This window comes from Solea solea, chromosome 10, assembly GCF_958295425.1.
Source record: "Solea solea chromosome 10, fSolSol10.1, whole genome shotgun sequence".
In the NCBI taxonomy this organism is placed as follows: Eukaryota; Metazoa; Chordata; class Actinopteri; order Pleuronectiformes; family Soleidae; genus Solea; species Solea solea.
In genome coordinates, this window is record NC_081143.1 from 17,661,632 (window position 1) to 17,679,165 (window position 17,534).

At 40.4% G+C, this 17,534-nt stretch overlaps 1 protein-coding gene across 3 annotated transcripts in view; it reads left to right on the top strand.

Moving 5' to 3' along the window:
- tnrc6c2 (trinucleotide repeat containing adaptor 6C2) overlaps positions 1–17,290 on the top strand; it is a 47,152-nt gene extending 29,862 nt beyond the window's left edge. For 2 of the 3 annotated variants that reach the window (XM_058641713.1, XM_058641715.1), the window contains 16 exons: positions 284–450; positions 560–637; positions 970–1,027; positions 1,178–1,320; positions 1,569–1,712; positions 2,977–3,120; positions 3,934–4,053; positions 4,279–4,362; positions 4,888–5,155; positions 5,437–5,595; positions 6,120–6,311; positions 6,442–6,603; positions 7,361–7,576; positions 8,320–8,393; positions 9,532–9,671; positions 10,088–17,290. In XM_058641713.1, the coding sequence (XP_058497696.1) occupies positions 284–450; positions 560–637; positions 970–1,027; positions 1,178–1,320; positions 1,569–1,712; positions 2,977–3,120; positions 3,934–4,053; positions 4,279–4,362; positions 4,888–5,155; positions 5,437–5,595; positions 6,120–6,311; positions 6,442–6,603; positions 7,361–7,576; positions 8,320–8,393; positions 9,532–9,671; positions 10,088–10,436 (2,498 nt within the window). In that variant the 3' untranslated portion in view covers positions 10,437–17,290. The remainder of the gene's footprint in view (positions 1–283; positions 451–559; positions 638–969; positions 1,028–1,177; positions 1,321–1,568; positions 1,713–2,976; positions 3,121–3,933; positions 4,054–4,278; positions 4,363–4,887; positions 5,156–5,436; positions 5,596–6,119; positions 6,312–6,441; positions 6,604–7,360; positions 7,577–8,319; positions 8,394–9,531; positions 9,672–10,087) is intronic. The other variant, XM_058641714.1, reaches the window with a different exon arrangement.
- The last annotated feature ends 244 nt before the right edge of the window (positions 17,291–17,534 follow it).

Genomic DNA, 17,534 nt, shown 5'->3' on the forward strand with positions numbered 1-17,534 from the left:
TGCCAATTGTTGAGGTCTGTGATAGTGCTAGTGTGTTGCTTGGATTAAAGCAATTCCACGCCTCAGTAGTTCTTGGTTTTTTTTGTGCTGTTAGTTTGAAATGTTGGAAATGGTAGAGTAATAGTTGGGAAAATATGTCAAATGGCAACAGTGGCACCAAGTGGTCAGGTTAGAAATTTTCCTCTGCCCGTCTGCTGAGATAACTGCTTTACTCCCAGTTTGCTTTAAGATACACCAGATAAAGGTAGCCAACTTAATCCATTTTTATTTATTAATATTTCAGGCCCCAAACCTATGCAAGATAGCTGGGGAAGTGGAGGAGAGGAGATAAGCATGTCTACCAGCCAGTGGGATTCCGAGGATGGGGACATGTGGAACGGCCCCATCTCCCAGGAGAACAGCTCCTCATGCAACTCTTGGGGCAATGGGCCCAAGAAAGGCCCAAGCAAGGTCAGAGTCCATGCTTGACTTGTACTCATACAAATGCTGGCAGGTTTTATTGTTAGGAATTGTTGTCATTTGGTTTGTTTTTTTTAATCACTGTTGTTGTTTTTTCCAGGGGAAAATGGGCAACAAGCCAGATGAGACCTGGATCATGAATCGTCTCATTAAACAGCTCACTGACATGGGCTTTCCGGTATGTATTTAGAAATTATTGAAAAAGAAGCACTCATACATAGGATGACAGAGCTGTCTTTTTAGTTTTGCCCTTAGAGTCCACAAATGTACCACATTTTTTACTTGAATATAGCATTCTCTGCTGTATAGAATAGAAACATACAAAACAAAGCAATCAGTTAATAGAGCTATAAACCATCAAATAATCAATACATCTAATTTAACTTAATAGTGCCACATCTTAACATACATTATCTCAAGGCACTGTACCTAGGAAGGCTGAAACCTTATAACAACTGTGTTGATAAAGATGCCTATAGTTAACATGTGTGTTTTTTCCATGTGTAACAGAGAGACCCTGCTGAGGAGGCTTTAAAGAGCAACAACATGAACCTTGACCAGGCCATGAGTAAGTTCATAAACATGATTTATCTCTGTATGATACCCAGCTGTACATTACTCAGTAAATCTAGTGTTTGCTTTTAAACATGTTTGAAAACATGTTTAAAAATGTGTTTCATGCAATACATCCTTTGAAATCCTCCTTTTTTGCTTCCAGGTGCTCTGCTGGAGAAGAAGACTGACCTGGACAAGCGGGGCATGGGTATGTCTGATTACAGCAATGGCATGAATAAGCCCTTGATGTGTCGGTCCTCAGCACTCTCCAAAGACCTCTCTGACCGCACTGCCTTCCTCGACAAGGTACAAAAAATGAGCAACTAATTATTGTGTGGGTTTTTTGTATTTGTACATCGACATATGTTGTGTTGACTGTTACAAAGAAGTTCGAGTAAGAATGTCAGTCTTATAATTCCTTCCTATCTGTATTGATTTAAACATTAAATCATCACATTCTTGATAATTTATATTTGTAATGTGTGGAAGTAACAGTTGTTTTTTTTTCCATCTCTTTATTCTTCAATTAACCACTTTCATTTGCTCTGTTCCAGGATGGCATTCTGTCAGATGATGCTCCCCCATCACCGTTTCTGCCTTCCCCCAGCCTGAAGCTCCCCCTGGCCAACAGTAGCCTTCCTGGGCAGGGTTTGGGACAGGGCAACCCGGGGCTGGCCATGCAAAACTTGAACAGACAGGTACAACACAGCATCAGTACAAATCACTAATGTGTAGTATAAACAATAATACATATAATGTTATTTGATACCACCCAAAATATTGAAAAACATTGTAGAAGCTGCCTAATTATTAACAAACTATACTGACAGTAGATTCTCATTCACTCCCCAACTTTATAACCATCATTTTAAAACTATTGGCTTTGCAGGATTTAAGTGTGTATCACGCAGTGATGGCAATAACACAAAAATTTCATTTCTAATACACACCTCCCAAATCTCAACTTTTCTATCACTCACTCATGTGTGTATATAACCTTGCCTGAAGTGTTAATTGAAATGGGATAGTTGTGCTCTATCAAATATTAGCCCCAGAGGCGGCCGTGGCCCAGAAAAACAGCGCTATGTCCTTGAAGTCTAAACAAAGGCACTGTATTCAGGCCTTTGTTTTGTTTGAAATTCACTGAAGTGTCTCCTCCAGCGATACTTGGATAGGAAATGAGGATAAAGCAACCCTTTACATGCTAAGTGTTTTGAGCCAAATCTAAATAATTATTTAGTTTTGTGATCTTACATGGCTGCTCTCAGTATGCGCTGTTGTGCATAAGGTGTAGTTACACAAAGTGCAAGGCCATATTCACACAGAAACGGAGCTAAACCTAAAGTATCTTTTTCTTTGTCGTTTTGAAAAAGTTTTGGCCTCATTTCAGGGAATGGCTCTAACCACATGAACCCCCCCACCCCCACAACTCACAACTCTGTAATGCATATGCCAAGCCTGTAAGTGGTGCTGTTACGCTACACCAAAAACAGATGTTATACACATAATGTATACTATCACAGTGTACAACAAAGATAGGGACAGTGAATGTCAGTGAGAGTGAGGTGGGACTATGACATCAATGTTTTCACAAAGTAGCGTATTTATTGTCTTCATGACAACACAAGGGTGGTGTTTTCCCACTCTGGGCCCGGTTTTATGTTGGGGTTAGTGAGGCCTGGCTGTTTCTGTGTGGAGAAAACACCAATCAAATAAAAAAAAAACTTTGCATATTCACCTACACTGACCCTTTTCAAGTTTTCAGGCTTTTGATTGTGCTTTATGGTTAAAGTGTTTTGAATGAACCCCAGCAAATTCCTTAAGACTTAATAGTTGGAGGGTCAACCCTTGACCTTACTCTATTAGCTGCTGTGTGTTGTTGGTGTGGCGTATAATAGCTTATAATAATTTGAGTACTTGTGAGCATTTTGAAGATGCATTGTGCGTTTATAACTCGTCCAGTCACAGATACCCAGTGGAATGTTTGGCAGCAGTGGAGCAGCACAAACCCGGGCCATGCAGCAGCCTCCGCAGCCACCTGTGCCACCTCTCAGCTCCTCCCAGCCTAGTCTACGTGCTCAAGTGCCTCAGTTTCTCTCCCCTCAGGTAGATGCACACATCACATCACATCACAGGCCTCCTTTTTATTTGACACACACTTGTATCCCAACTGTTTAACAACTAAGTGTCAGTACAGTACAAGAGCTTGAATTACTGTAGGTACTAAGTGTTAAATCTGATCAATAAGACATGGCGTGGGGGATCACAAAATGAATTGCACCAACAGTAAGTGCTAGTTAGCCTGCTGGGACAGGAGGTCTTCTCTAAAGACATGAGCATAGGGAAGGATTTTCCCTGCTCTAACAGTATGTGGCATCTCATTCATCCATTGTCAAACCAAAAATTAGTGAATGTCTTGTGTGTAGAGATGTGTAGGAGCCAGTTTTGAGTTAATTTAGTTTAGGGTTAGTTTAATGATTAGTGCAGGATTGCTAGTTACAGTGTAATTTGTGAACAGTTAAAGTAGTTAACATTGGCCATAAGCCTTTGATTAAATATTCTTGCAAGGAATGGAATGTGGCTTTGTTGGATTTGTGACTTTGATTATATTCATAGATAAAGGGTACCATGGACATACCTTTGACAGCTATGATAGAAGGATTAGGAAATATACTGGAAAATATCTAGCAGTTTTGTGGGTTGTCAGAAGCTGTACTAGATTTGGTGTAAAAAGTTTTTTTTGCCAGATGTCCGCCTGAAATACAAAGATGTATTCTCTGCCTGATGCTTTTTCTTTATTTTTCTGCAAGTAGTACAAGTAATAGTGACTAGTTCTACCTCGCCAGAAGCTGCCTTTGTGCATTTGGTGGGATTCGCAATGACAAACTTGTTATCTCCCCATTCTTACCTTTCTCCCAGGTCCAAGCACAGCTCTTGCAGTTTGCAGCAAAAAACATAGGTCTGAACCCTGCACTTTTAACCTCACCAATAAACCCTCAACAAATGACCCTGTTGTACCAACTTCAGCAACTGCAAATTGTGAGTAAACATCCATGTTTCCCATCATTTACTGAGAATGTGCGTGTTGTGAACTCTGTTTTAATATGACTAATCTTAATGGAAAGTAGTTGATGCCAAGCAACAGAATCAAGACATATCTAATATTTTGTAATTTTTACAGTGACATACAAATATCACTGACAAATGTTTATGAACAGCATATTTAATCGGCCTTTATATGTTCTTTGTGTTCCCTTCACTCAGGCGTACCAGCGTTTACAAATCCAGCAGCAGATGATGCAGGCGCAGCGCAATGTTTCTGGGCCCATTAGACAACAAGAGCAGCAAGTGAGTCAACAAATGCGTCAACACAAGTGTGATCACCAAGGTCATTCCTTTTGTGTGTGATTACACGTGAGCTCATACAAACACTGTGACACAGTTTTTCTCAACAAATATTTTGAGTCTCACATGATACTGTGACAACAGCTGAGAAAAACCCCATGCTGTTGTTGAAAAGGATATGCTCAGCCAACAACTTCTTCTCTTTTGTGAAAAGGAGTTGGTTCTCTTTTTGAATGCTGATTCTTTTCATTAGACAAATGTCAGAGGTCTACATTTCAGAAAGATCTCCCTTTAATAATAATTCTCCACACAATATCTCCTTCTATTGTTTTCTCTTTTTGCTTCCTCCTTTTTCTGCCGTTCTTCATTTGTACTAAACCTTTTCTTCCCCTTATCATACACACACTTTTCTTCCTCAATTTTTTCATTATTTTGCCGTCCAGCTTACTTTTGCCACCATATTGCCACCTCTTCACCCAACATTTCCTTTTATGATTTGGTTGTGACAACCCTCCTCTTGTCTTCCAGGTTGCACGTACAATCACCAACATGCAGCAGCAGATCCAGCAGCACCAGCGTCAGCTGTACCAGGCGCTGCTGATGAAGCAGCAGCAACTTCCCTCCCATTCCTCCTCCTCTTCCTCCTCCGGTCTGCATCCCCCTGCTGGAGGCCCTGGCTCTGGCAAATCAACCCTGGACTCCTTCACAGGCCCACACCACGTTCCGGGCCTTGTCGACACACTGCACACCAAAGAGCCACTGTCTTCGCCCAACACATACAGCACCTACACCCTCTGTGAGTATAGGACAGGGAAAGCACCAAGTCAAAGCAATGCCTTGGGTGTCATTTTTGTTTAAATAACTTGAAGCTGAGCTGATTAACAAGATATATCTATTTTCTACACCTTTCTATTTCTGCTTTATATTATCTATATATATATTTATATTATTATATATCAGCTTTTACTAGATTTTTGTAAATGGTTACAAATATATAAAAAAATACTATACTTGCACATTATGACTCTCGTATTAGTAATAAAATAATAAAAAAAAAATTTGTCTGTGTGTGCACAGCTGGACTGAATCCAAACATGAATGTAAACTGCATGGAGGTTGGGGGTATGTCCCTGAAGGAACCCCCTCAGCCCCAATCCCGCCTGTCCCAGTGGACACACTCAAACTCCATGGACTCTGGCAACACCTCAAACATGGAGAACAACCTCAATAAGCATGGTGAGTTGCAGATCAATATGGTCAACGGTGCCCATGGGTGAAAGATACTGAGAGATAAGCGAGTCCAACTCTTCCCCTTTTAACATTTACTTCTGCATCTTATTTTCTTCTCACTTTCTGTTAGCCAACACAAGTCTGTTAGGCTTTTATCAGCCACAGTTATCTTGAGTCGTGTTTCCACCGAGTGGAACAGTTTGGGTTGGTATGGTACTTATTAGGAATAGTACCAAAACATCCAGCCCATGCTCCATTGTTTGTTACCATCCAACCACAGTATTTCATTCAAACCAAGTTCTTTTTGTAATCAGTTGAGTTGCCCCCTAGTGGCTTTTTTTTTATTTCCTGCTTTGTTTCAGATGGAAACCAGAAGACTATATTGATTTTTTTGTATGCTTTTTTTAACAGTCTGTGATTACACAATACAATTTGTGCAAGTTGTACAATACCAAAAGTGTATTCCATCAATTTGATTTATTTTTTTATAATTTAGTTTAATTTTGCCTATTTTTCTTTGCTTATGCTAGGTGCCATATCTGCTGCCTCTAACCTGGGCCCACCAGGGAAGCCCCACCAGCTTGAGGACTCGTACAGCCCTTACAATATGCTATCTAGCTCTGACTCCCCGACCAGCCCTCTGGTACCACCAGACAGTTGGGGACAGGGCAAAAGCCCCAATGAAAAGATCTCCAATGGGACTAACATCAATTGGCCCCCAGGTAAGAGGAACAAAGGAAATTTTTTTTTACCTTTTCTTTGTCAAACTCACATCAGCTTTTATTCTCTATCTGGTTTTAGAATTAGTTTAAGCTCTTCTCATTGTTGAATTTGATTAATTTTTACCCTCAGAATTCTGCCCAGGTGTGCCATGGAAAGGCCTTCAGAACATCGACCCTGAGAATGACCCCAACATGACCCCCGGCAGTGTCCCTAGCGGTCCCACCATTAACACAAACATCCATGATGTCAACCGATACCTTCTGAGGGACAGGACTGTAGGTATGAACAGAAGTAAGGCTTTTAAACTCTTAAACCTCTTAAAATATACATTAATACTCACTAAGCCTAGCTTACCCAAGCTTACCCAAGTCATTGGTCTATTCTGTAACGGTTCTCTAACACAGGTTACTTTCATTTTTCTTTCTCTGTCTCTGCACACAACTGTTATTCTAACACTCTATCACATTTACTCAAATTCACACCTATACATGCTGCTACAGTATCTTATGACAACACCTTTTCCAATACTAAGACAGCAATCTCACCTAAATGTGACCGTCTTCCATCTGTACCTCTTTTACCCAACCCACAAAAAACAAGTTCCACCCAATCTGATGTTAACATCAGTACATTACTTGTGTTTGGTGTATGTGTACTGTATGTGCTTTAAGGGAAACGGAAAAGGAAGTGCTGGAGAATTTAGTGTCATTTGTGATGAGATTCATTTATTTTATTTTTTTATTGGTAAATATTTAGAAACAGTCTTTCTGTCTCCTTTCCTTTTTTCAACAACATTTGTGTCATTGGGATGAACAGTTATGTTTGGTTTCATTCAAATAAATCCTTGATTGATAGAAACAATATTTAACGCATACAGAGGAAATTTTAAGTTAACAGTCGGATATAAGTAGCTTGTGGTTTAGTTGCTTTCATTAAGGTTACAATCAGGGACTTTTCTGACCCAATTTTGCATAAAGACAATATTATTTATATCTCTAAATTTTGTGAATAACTATTCTCTATCTCTACATCCTCCTCCTCTCTAAAGGTAAAATGTCTGACATGAAGTCCACCTGGTCCCAAGGTCCAATCTCCCAGAGCCAAGCCTCTCTGTCACATGAGCTGTGGAAAGTCCCCCAGGGGCCACGGAGCACCACAGCTCCCTCTCGACCCCCACCAGGCCTCACTAACCCCAAGCCCTCCTCCACTTGGGGTGGCAACTCACTGGGTCTGGCTCAAGGCTGGAGTGGCGCATACTCCTCTGGTGAGCATTTATTTTCTTGGAAGCATCTAATGGAAATGAGTGGACACATTATTTCACAAACCCAAACGCAATACCCTGCCATTTTAAAGCATAATAATATACATAAAGTGTCCACATTTCTGATTTAGCGGTTTTGGTTTCAGGGTTTTCTGTTTACATGGACCCGATCTTGTTAAAATAAGTTTTAGTTACAATAGAAGTATGAAAGAAATAACTGTTTCAGCTAGGTTTTCATTCCACCAGCTGGGAGGAAATGTTATACAAATCTTGAATGGAAGGTGGCTTTAATAGCTGAGCCTCTCAGATACTGTGCTTTCACAACATCTAAAGGTACACATCATTCTCTCTGTGATATGCAGTACACCACACCCAGCAATGTTAGATGTATAGGTGTGGCGTAGTTGTCAGCTGTAAGTGTTCACCAAACTGTGTGGGTTTTAACTGACATCTTGAGGTTTACCGGCTCTGTGAAAAGCCACGTTTGTGTATGTGACCTTATTCTGACATGACAAACAGACCAAAGAGGAAAAGACAGTTTTAGTAAGGCAAACAATTTATAGTGGATGTCAGTATCAGTCAGTAGAAAATATTGTCTTTGCCTTCCATTTTTACATTTTACATTTTTTTATAGTGAATTGCATTGTGAAAAGTCATCAATGAAAAGACTACAGCCTTCAGTGCTAATAAAACATGTAATATTTTGAGTTGCATGGAATTTAACAGTGTCTTTGCTTTGCTTACAGAGGGGACCACCTGGAGTACTGACAGCTCCACAAGGACCAGCAGCTGGCTGGTGCTGAGAAACCTCACTCCACAAGTATGTACTAATTAGTGCTGGGTGATATTGACTAAAAGTCATATCTCGATATTTTTTAGCTGAATGGCGATACTCGATATATATCTCGATATTTTTTCTGTTGTAATTGGTGTTTCCCCCAAAGCATTATAGCATATTAGATAAAATGTTTTCCAGAGGCAAACCCTTTAAAAAATAAACAAACAGTCCGTTATAAGTTTAAGACACATGCCAAATGTCAGAGGTCACTGAAATAAAAATGCTCCTTCTCAATTATTTCACATGAATATTTAACACAGATGTTGATATGATAATTAAATAATGTCTTATATTTTATTATCAATATTTACAACTTCGGGCTTCCATATGTCCAAAAGTGACTGACAGTAATGGAAAATAAGTCAAAACTCTGTAATGTGTGAACTATGAACCAGCTAGTTCCTGCCTCCTCAGCACGAGCTGAACAATAAATCTAACACACCAAGAGAGGCGGGGCTTAAGGCAGAGCAGCCAGTCATCAGCCAGTCACACTCAAAGCCGGTGTCATGTTTGAGTCAACGACAGGAGCGGGAGGGTGAGAGGAGGCAGCCACAGCAAGCGCAGAAGCAAAGCAGCCAGAGATGTAGCGGCAAATGTAGTGAGGCGTTTGTGCAAAACTGCAGAAAAAGTGTCAGTGTTGAACCCTCTCACCGGGAAAAGTGTGGGTTTTAAAACACCCACCTCCCCCACGGGTGCGACGCCCCGGTGTGTGTGTGCGCGTGTGTGCGCGTTTGCGTGCAGGGATGCAGGGAGAGGAAGAGGAGAAATAGGTGCGAACTTGCATCCCATGTATTGTCATTTTAACGCAAAATTAATTGTCCCGTGTTATATCTCGTTTAAATATATATTTTAATAAATATCGATATATCGCCCAGCCCTAGTACTGATATTAGAACCAGCATGAAGATATGAGGAACTGTAAGAGATAAATCAGCTTGTGAATCAATTTATCTGTCTCAGAAAATAAAGAAATAAAGCAAGAGTTATGTGCATGTGATATAAGAGGGAAATTAATTATGACTGAACATAGATTAATAAACTGGGACATGAGCAATAACTGCTAACTAACATCTTTTTTCCTGTGTGTGCGTGTGTGTGTGTTTTTTTTTCTGTGCTCCAGATTGATGGTTCAACCCTGCGGACCCTGTGCTTGCAGCACGGCCCCCTGATCACATTCCACCTCAACCTGACCCAGGGGAACGCCGTGGTACGCTACAGCTCCAAGGACGAGTCCGCCAAGGCCCAGAAGTCTCTGCACATGTAAGACTCAGCAAAGTCTCTTTCATCAACCAAAGTTGACTTAGGGAGCTGAGATTCATTTCTTTATTTTTTATTTTTTTCACCAAGGAAAGAAAATTAAAAGGAAACTAAGTTTCTTCTTGTAAATGGTGGTTGGAAACCTCGAGATTTCTCTCAAATTTGGTTTAGGTCATGTTTGGCCATAGTTGGGAAACAAAATACAAGATGAGAGAGCTATTTTTCATTAGCAGCTGCAAGAATTGTGCTCATGGCATTTTCAAACTCAAAAAGAAGAGTGAAATTAGTTTAAAAATGTCTGTCCATGTTTACACAAAGAGGACATTTTTTTTCCAGATGTTTTAGTTCCTTATTTTTGCTTGGGTGGGGTTTATTTCACCTGTGTACAATAAATAATTTCCTCTTTTGTCCTATTTTAGGTGTGTGCTTGGAAACACCACTATCCTGGCGGAGTTTGCCGGGGAGGAAGAGGTGAACCGCTTCTTTGCACAAGGTCAGTCACTAGGGGCAAACACCACTAGTTGGCAGGCCAACCCAGGAACCAATCAGAATCGGATGGGAGGGGCAGCACACTCCCACTCAATTGGCCAGTGGAGCAACAGCGGCGGTGGAGGAAAGGCCAGCGGAGGCGACCTGCTGTGGGGCAACGTGCCCCAATACTCCAGCTTGTGGGGACCGCCGAATGGAGAGGACGCCCGTGTGATCGGGAGCCCGACCCCCATTAACACCCTGCTGCCTGGAGATCTACTGAGTGGGGAATCCATGTAGGATGATGCCACGTTACACTAACAACCAACCACCACCGTGTCATGTAAGCCATCGGTGGATGGTGGGATGGAAAAAGAAAATACAAACAAACAAAAAAAAAATTGATATGAACAGGAGCAAAACCCAAGCAAATCATGTGGCGATAATCAGTATCAATTTCAACTGTTTTGAACTGTGAATTGTGATTCAGAAGGAAGGAGGTCCCTACAACACAGACTTCAGACCCCAATCCTTCTGTTTTACTTTGTTTTGTTAGTTGTTTTTTTTAATGGAAAAATCTTTTTTTCTTTCCTTTTGGTATTTTTGTCAAATACAACAAACTGAAATGAGACACAACACAAAGAAACCTTTCAAGTATTTTTTAGTTGTTTTCCATAAGTATACATGACATTGTGTGTGAAGTGTGTTTAGGAGAAGCAATCAAAGCTGCCATCTGAGACTTTCCTTTTCCCTCCAAATGAAACAAAAAAAAAATTCACCCCAAAATAAGACTTAAAAACGACCATTCCCAGCATGTCCATGGCCAATGACGTGGTTCAAAGACCTTTACTAGTTATGTTTAACATTGTTTTCTCAGCACTAATATTAGCCTTAAGTGCTCTCTGGCCCAGGTCTTTCCCATGTCGCCTTTTTGAGTTCGTTTTGTAACTGAAGAAATAGCTGAAATCTTGCACAGTTTCACTTCTGAGCCAGCAAATGGTACAGGACACGATTGGAGACCAACTCTGTCACTGGGCAGTTAGAAGGCCTGGCCATGTGACTGGCCCTACCAATCATCAGCTTAATTATTTAATTTGTCTTCTCAAAGGGATTGCTCAGCTATTAAATGTTGTTGGGTTTTTTTGTAGGTATAGATCCAAGCGCAATTTTATATCTGTCACAACCTATAAGCTGAGAGAAGATTATTTGTCGACCTTGTTGCGTGTCTCTGTTTTCATACATGACTCACTGTGTGTCCGTTGGCACCCAATCATTGACGTCTGCAAGCCCAGATCCTTCTGGTCACCTTTGTTGAATTTTCTGATGTCCACTTTGTTATGAAGCCCAGCAAGTCTATATTATCAGCCAGTTTTTCGGGGGAGAAAACCGAACACAATTTCACCTGCGTGTGACAGTTCATTGTGCAATATACCCCATAGACTTTTCTTCCGTCCATACTCGATGTCCATTGGAGCTGGTTTCTCTTGAGTTTCTTTTTTTCTTTTTGATTGTTGCTGTTTTGCAGCAAAAGACTTCGGAACAAACAAAAAAAAACAAACAACAAAAAAAAAATGACCGCCCTCCTTTTCATAACTTGGATTCCCTCCAGGCTGCCAGTCCCCCTGAAACTGTTGGGAAAACTCTGCAAAGAGGAAGAAGCAACTTTTGAACACAATGCATGCCGCAAGCTGTACTAAAGAGTGAAACTGGGTACATGACAATGCACACTTCCTCTCTGCGTGCCACAGCCACACCCAACAGAGACTGAATCCACAGTGGGATTGGATGGTTCTGGGTATCTGGCACAATACCAAATAAGAGGGGTTTCTCCTAATGCAGTAGACCTACGAGTGTTCCTTGCATTTGGTACTGTACAAACAGAAGAGACTAAGACTTTTATAAATTCAAAGGGTTTTATCAAAGCACTTATGAAGAGCAAATCGCTTCAACTGCAATCCAATAAATCAAAGAAAGGAGCAGCAAAAACATGGAAAACAACAAAAATGTTACGTACTGTATCCCGTTTCTTGGAAATGTATCTGGCGTTATTCCTCTGGTAGCAGGATGAAGAGAAAACTGAAATGTACCTTTTTGACTTTGGAGGGGGGAAACTGCAGTGTGATATTTCCCCCCCCTCAACACACACAAACACACCTTCTTTGAACTTTAACAAAGTAAGTATCACTGTTACTCCAAATGTTTAGCCTTGTTCTGTTCGGAGGCACCAGACTCGACGTCGGCTGTTTCCAGTCCGCCAGTCAGTGGATGAATCAGAGTGGGGTGGGGAGGTGGAGTGTCCACTGAGTGCCTCTATATGTTGTGGTCATGTGGGATGTGGGTGTCAAGCGGCAGCCCCATTTCCTCCTGGGCTCCACTTGACCCTCCCTCAGTTTGGTGGGACAGCGGCTCCTCCCAAGACTGGCCAATCATGGCTCTCTCTCTCCCACGGGCGGCATCTCTAACCGAGGCCCGCCACCACTCAACCCTGCCGTCATCCTGCCGCCTCCCCCATCTCTCAGTTCTTTGACACGAAGATCACATTAGCTGGAAGATGTACATGTAGTCATGTTTCTGGAATTTTTGCCAGTGTATTTTTTTTTTCTTTTTCTTTGTTTTTTTTTTGATAAGATAATTTGAATTTGTTTCCAATGTGTGCTCTATTGTTATTTTTGTCTTACATGCAGTAGTCTACAAAATACTGGCTGCTGAACTAGCCCTTCACTGTTCATATGCAGAAACACTTTGGTCAGAGGTGCCTCTGTATGTTCATCCTGTGCGTGTTGAATCCAAAATGAGGATCGATACTACAGACCGTTATTGATTGTCTATTTGTTTTATGATTTGTTACTGATCATGCGTTTGACAGTATTCTGTAGTACTTCCAGGTAGTATCTTGAGATGTGTAAAACTAGGGTGTGGGTGCGCGTCGCTCCAAGCTGCTCCGCCTGACCGCAGGCTGTCCCCCCTTGCCCTTTGCCTAGCTGCTACGCTATAACCTCCTCCACCTCAACCAGACCCAGTAGCCCTCTCCTAACCAAGCACCAACAGGCCCTCATATCTGTTTCTATGCAAAAGACTAGAGGCTGGGGCCCTTTACAGAAGGCCAAAACCTGACTTGGGAATGAGCACTCTTCCCAGAGCTTGGCAAACCCTGATACTCGTTACCCCGTGCGCTCCCGTCAGCACTTCAGAGTGGCCACCGTATTTGTAAAGTGAGGCTCAGCCACCAGAACACTGTCATTATATGAAAGTCTGCAAACTTTTATCTAAAGGTCGGCCTTTCTCTCTGCGCTGAAGACACTTCTGTCCAGCTTGATCTCAGGGTTAGGGGAGTTGATGATACCAAGTATGAGATGCAGCTCTCCATATCTGTCCTTTCTACTGTGAGAGCAAAGTCTTTAATTCCTAGGCCATTTGCGCAACAATATGTACAGACCTCATGCCTCGAACTTAATCCTAATTGGGAGGGAAAAGGCTGTATTCAATCCTTTTCTCAGAAGGTGGCCTCGAGTTGCTGTTTGGAGGCCTATTGTTGCATGAAAAAAAAGATGCCAATGTCACGTGCCAATACAAATTTGGTGTGTCATGCTGTGTCTTTGTAGGCAGCACTTCTGTTCCCTGTTTGGAGGAGATATGATAACCTTTGCGGAGGGCGCAGCGGGGGACAGGAGGGATCAAACACATGGGGCGGCAGCATCCCACCCTTAAATGACTGAGATTTTTTTTTATGCTTTTGTGGGGAATGCCCCCATGCTAAGGAGAAAATCTACTCAGTTGGGGGTTCCAGTTTGCTACAGTGCACAGTTGCTGATGGGTAATCCCGGGTACATATTTTTTTAAAACCAAAAATGAAATCGCATTTTAACGTCATTTTTATGAAGTTTGACATAAAAATCTTAAAAATGCTAAAAAAATCTAAGTTAAAAAAAAGAAAAAAGATCTATATGTTAAAGCTCTGCACTTATAGCTGAAACGTCTCCGGTCATCAGCTTCTACTACCACCATCTAAAGGAGTAGACTCGTGGCCGGGGTGCCTTTTTTTGTGGATGCTGTATTTATCTCATTTTTTATGTTTGTGTCCTGCTCAAAGCAGGCCCACTGAACTGTACATTTCCACAGACCCAGATGGCTTGGGCTCACTGTATCAGCCTCACTCCCCTCACTCTGCATCAGCAAGTGGTGGAGGGGCACATTTCAAGAGGTACAAAAGTCTTAAGAAACATTTTAAAAGAAAAAGTTAAAAAATGGGAAAAAAAAAAAATAACATTAAAAAGAAGAAAACAGGAAAAGGCTACCTTTTCAGGACTTGCAGTCCTGCAGCACACAAGCAAAAATCACTATTGCCTGTTTCTGTAACTGCCTTGATCCAAGCTCAGACAGACCCAATAGCCGAGGACCTCCCAGCATCCTGTACTAACTGGAGAACCCTGACAGTGAAGTGGGTTTCCCATGCTGCACCAGCATCGAGAGGCTCTCCTCTCTACAGCTCTGTTCTAGATAACAGTATATAATGTATGTATATAGTACATATGTGTATACTGTGAGTATGGTGTGTCGTTGAAAAAACATTTCTGACTTCTTGGATCATAACCTCTGAAACTTTTTTTTCCGTTTTTGTCATCGTTTTTTGTAATGTCTTATTTGAATACAACTGAAAAAAAAAAAGAGCAATATGTATTTTCCCCGCAAATAAGTGATACAAAGGAAAGAATTCGGGTCGGGTGTAAACTGATACTTGATTGATTGAAAGCTGCATCGTTGTTATATGGAGCTGGATATGCACGTTCTGGTTATGACATATTACAGTACTTTGAAGTGCTCGTACTGTATATATGTGTATTTGTGTTGTTAAATACCCTGTTGTCTAAAAGCCCCAACCTGAATCACCTGGTTTGATGCACATTTTTACCCAGTTGACGAAAAAAAAAAAAATCAAACATATCAAAACGAAACAAAAAATATTGAACGCAAATACTTGAATCATGGAGCGCCAATAACGTAATGTGAAGTCAGTAATTTTCTTTTTGTTCTCTCCATCTGACAGGTACACCGAAGGGGCTTTTAGAGAATAACAAAAATGTATTGCATTAAGTTACAAATATGAAATCTGAAGAAAAAAAAACAAAAGCAAAAGTCATCTTAGATGTGTGCTTGAAAGTCAGATGTTTGTATGAATGTGTGCGCGAGAAGCTGCGCGCAGGGCACATGGCCTGCTGTTAAGTTCCACTCAGTATGTTATATTTGTATCATCTTTTTTTTTGTGTTTGTTAACTTTCTGTCAAAAACTATTCTGATAGACGTTATTATCTTCTAACGTTGCACTGAGTGTCTTCTACCCCTCGCTCAGCTAATCGTAGATAAACGAGTCTAAGTACGGAGGGGAGATGGTGACAATTCATGTGTAAATGTTTACTCAAGGACTTAATGGATTTTTTTTATTATTATTATTCTCTCTGTAAAAAGTTTATCTACCTTATAGTGGCTTTTATTGTGGAATAATCCAAATACAAGGATTATTGTTGAGTATTGCACCATTTTGTTCCACTTATACAAAAAGAAGAAAATGGTAAAAAAAAATTTAAAACCAGAAAAACTACAAAAAAAAGACAAAACTACAAAATGGGGAGGAAAAAAACAAAGAACTGTTGCCATAGATAGCTGTAGAAGGACTAGTAATCCCTATGTTAACTTCACGTGGAAAATGGAAAAGGGATAAAGTTTGGGAGGTGAGTTTGTTACAGGACTCATTTCAGAGGTGCCTATCTTTTCTGTTCTTGTTTTGCAAAAAGCCACTCGTCGTTTACAAGCATTTCATTTGTCTGAAGTTCAAGAAAATACTTTATAGTTTATGACAGGAATGTTGTGTAAAATATAAAAAAAAGGACATTTAAACTTCCATCAAATATGGACATGAAAATCTTTGCAAAATGAAGATTTATGCTACTTTCAGAACTCTGGGATTGATCAGTGTTGCGTCATACTTCAGTTATTAAGTTCTCTCTCAGTGTGGACAGACTATCTCTCTATGTAATTGAGTTGTGATTTTGTGTTTTTTCTGTAAGCGGTGCCGTTCGCTTACCATCTTGCACACTCTTAAAAGATGTGGATTTTGTCTCAGGAAGGCCAGGGTTCCAGATACCAACTCCATCATTTTAATGTTTGTATGGAAAAAAAATAGAAAAGAAAGAAAAACGCAACTGAAAACAGTTAAACTCCAAGAAAGCACTGAAGGTTCTAAGTTTAACGGAATATAGAAAACCATTCAAAAAACGATGTTCGTAGCAAGTTACATATTTACCAAATAAAACTGAGAATCAACTTTGATAAAAGTGGAGTGCTTTACACATGAAATCTATGTAGAAATTGCTTTACATTTAAAAAAAAAAACAACGATCAGTAGTTTGACTGTCAAAAAGACACAAGATGCATTTGTTGTTTTTGATGCTGTACGTTTTACGTTTCTCCATCTCGTAGTCCATGAGCATTGTGCAAAGACGTTTGTTCTGTTTTTCTGAATCATCTCTTGCGAGAGGTCTCATGTATCGGGACAGATTTCAGAGTTAGGCTGATGTTGATGTGGAGGAATTAAAAGTTGGTTTTTAAAGGATCATGATCTATGCACAAGTGGGAGGCAAGAGTCCAAACGTCGTAGCTGTAATGCTGACGTTTGTCAGACTCAGACTCTAGGGTTCAGGGTTCGCCTTTTATTTTATTTTTTATTTTTTTCTCTTGCTCAGATTTCCTCCACCTTATCCCCCAAACCCCTTATCATTATCCTCATCTAATATTTTAGCAAAACTTTACATTGCATTGTCATGCTGTGTAATCCTTAACCAATGAGCGCTTATCCTTCTGCTAAAGCACTGTGGGTTGTACTGAAAAAAAAAAAGCCCATGACTTAAGGCTGTCTGTTTTTTAAGGGAGGGAGGGAGGGGGAATGAGGGTTCTTTGCCTTTTTCTTTACTTTGAAAAAAAATAAACATCAAGGAAAAATGTCTGTAACTGAAATACAAAGTTGTGGCTATTAATGTTTTTCTTTTTTACATCCTCATAGAATGTGATTGTTAAGAACATGCACCGGAAAAAAATGTTTCCATTGATTTGGAGCTTCTTTCTCACTATATTAATAAATTACAACATTTTCTTGGCTGTTACTTGTTGTCATGTTTTGTTTCTTTGCCACACTTGTGACTCATGTGACCAAAAATTCATAGTTTAGTATGTCCACTATGTTATCGAAAAAGTGACAAAAATGTCATAGTTTAGTATGTCGTCCAAAATTGCACCAAAATGTCATAGTTTAGTATGTCGTCCAAAATTGCACCAAAATGTCATAGATTAGTATGTTTCCAAAATTGCACCAAAATGTCATAGTTTAGTATGTCGTCCAAAACTGCA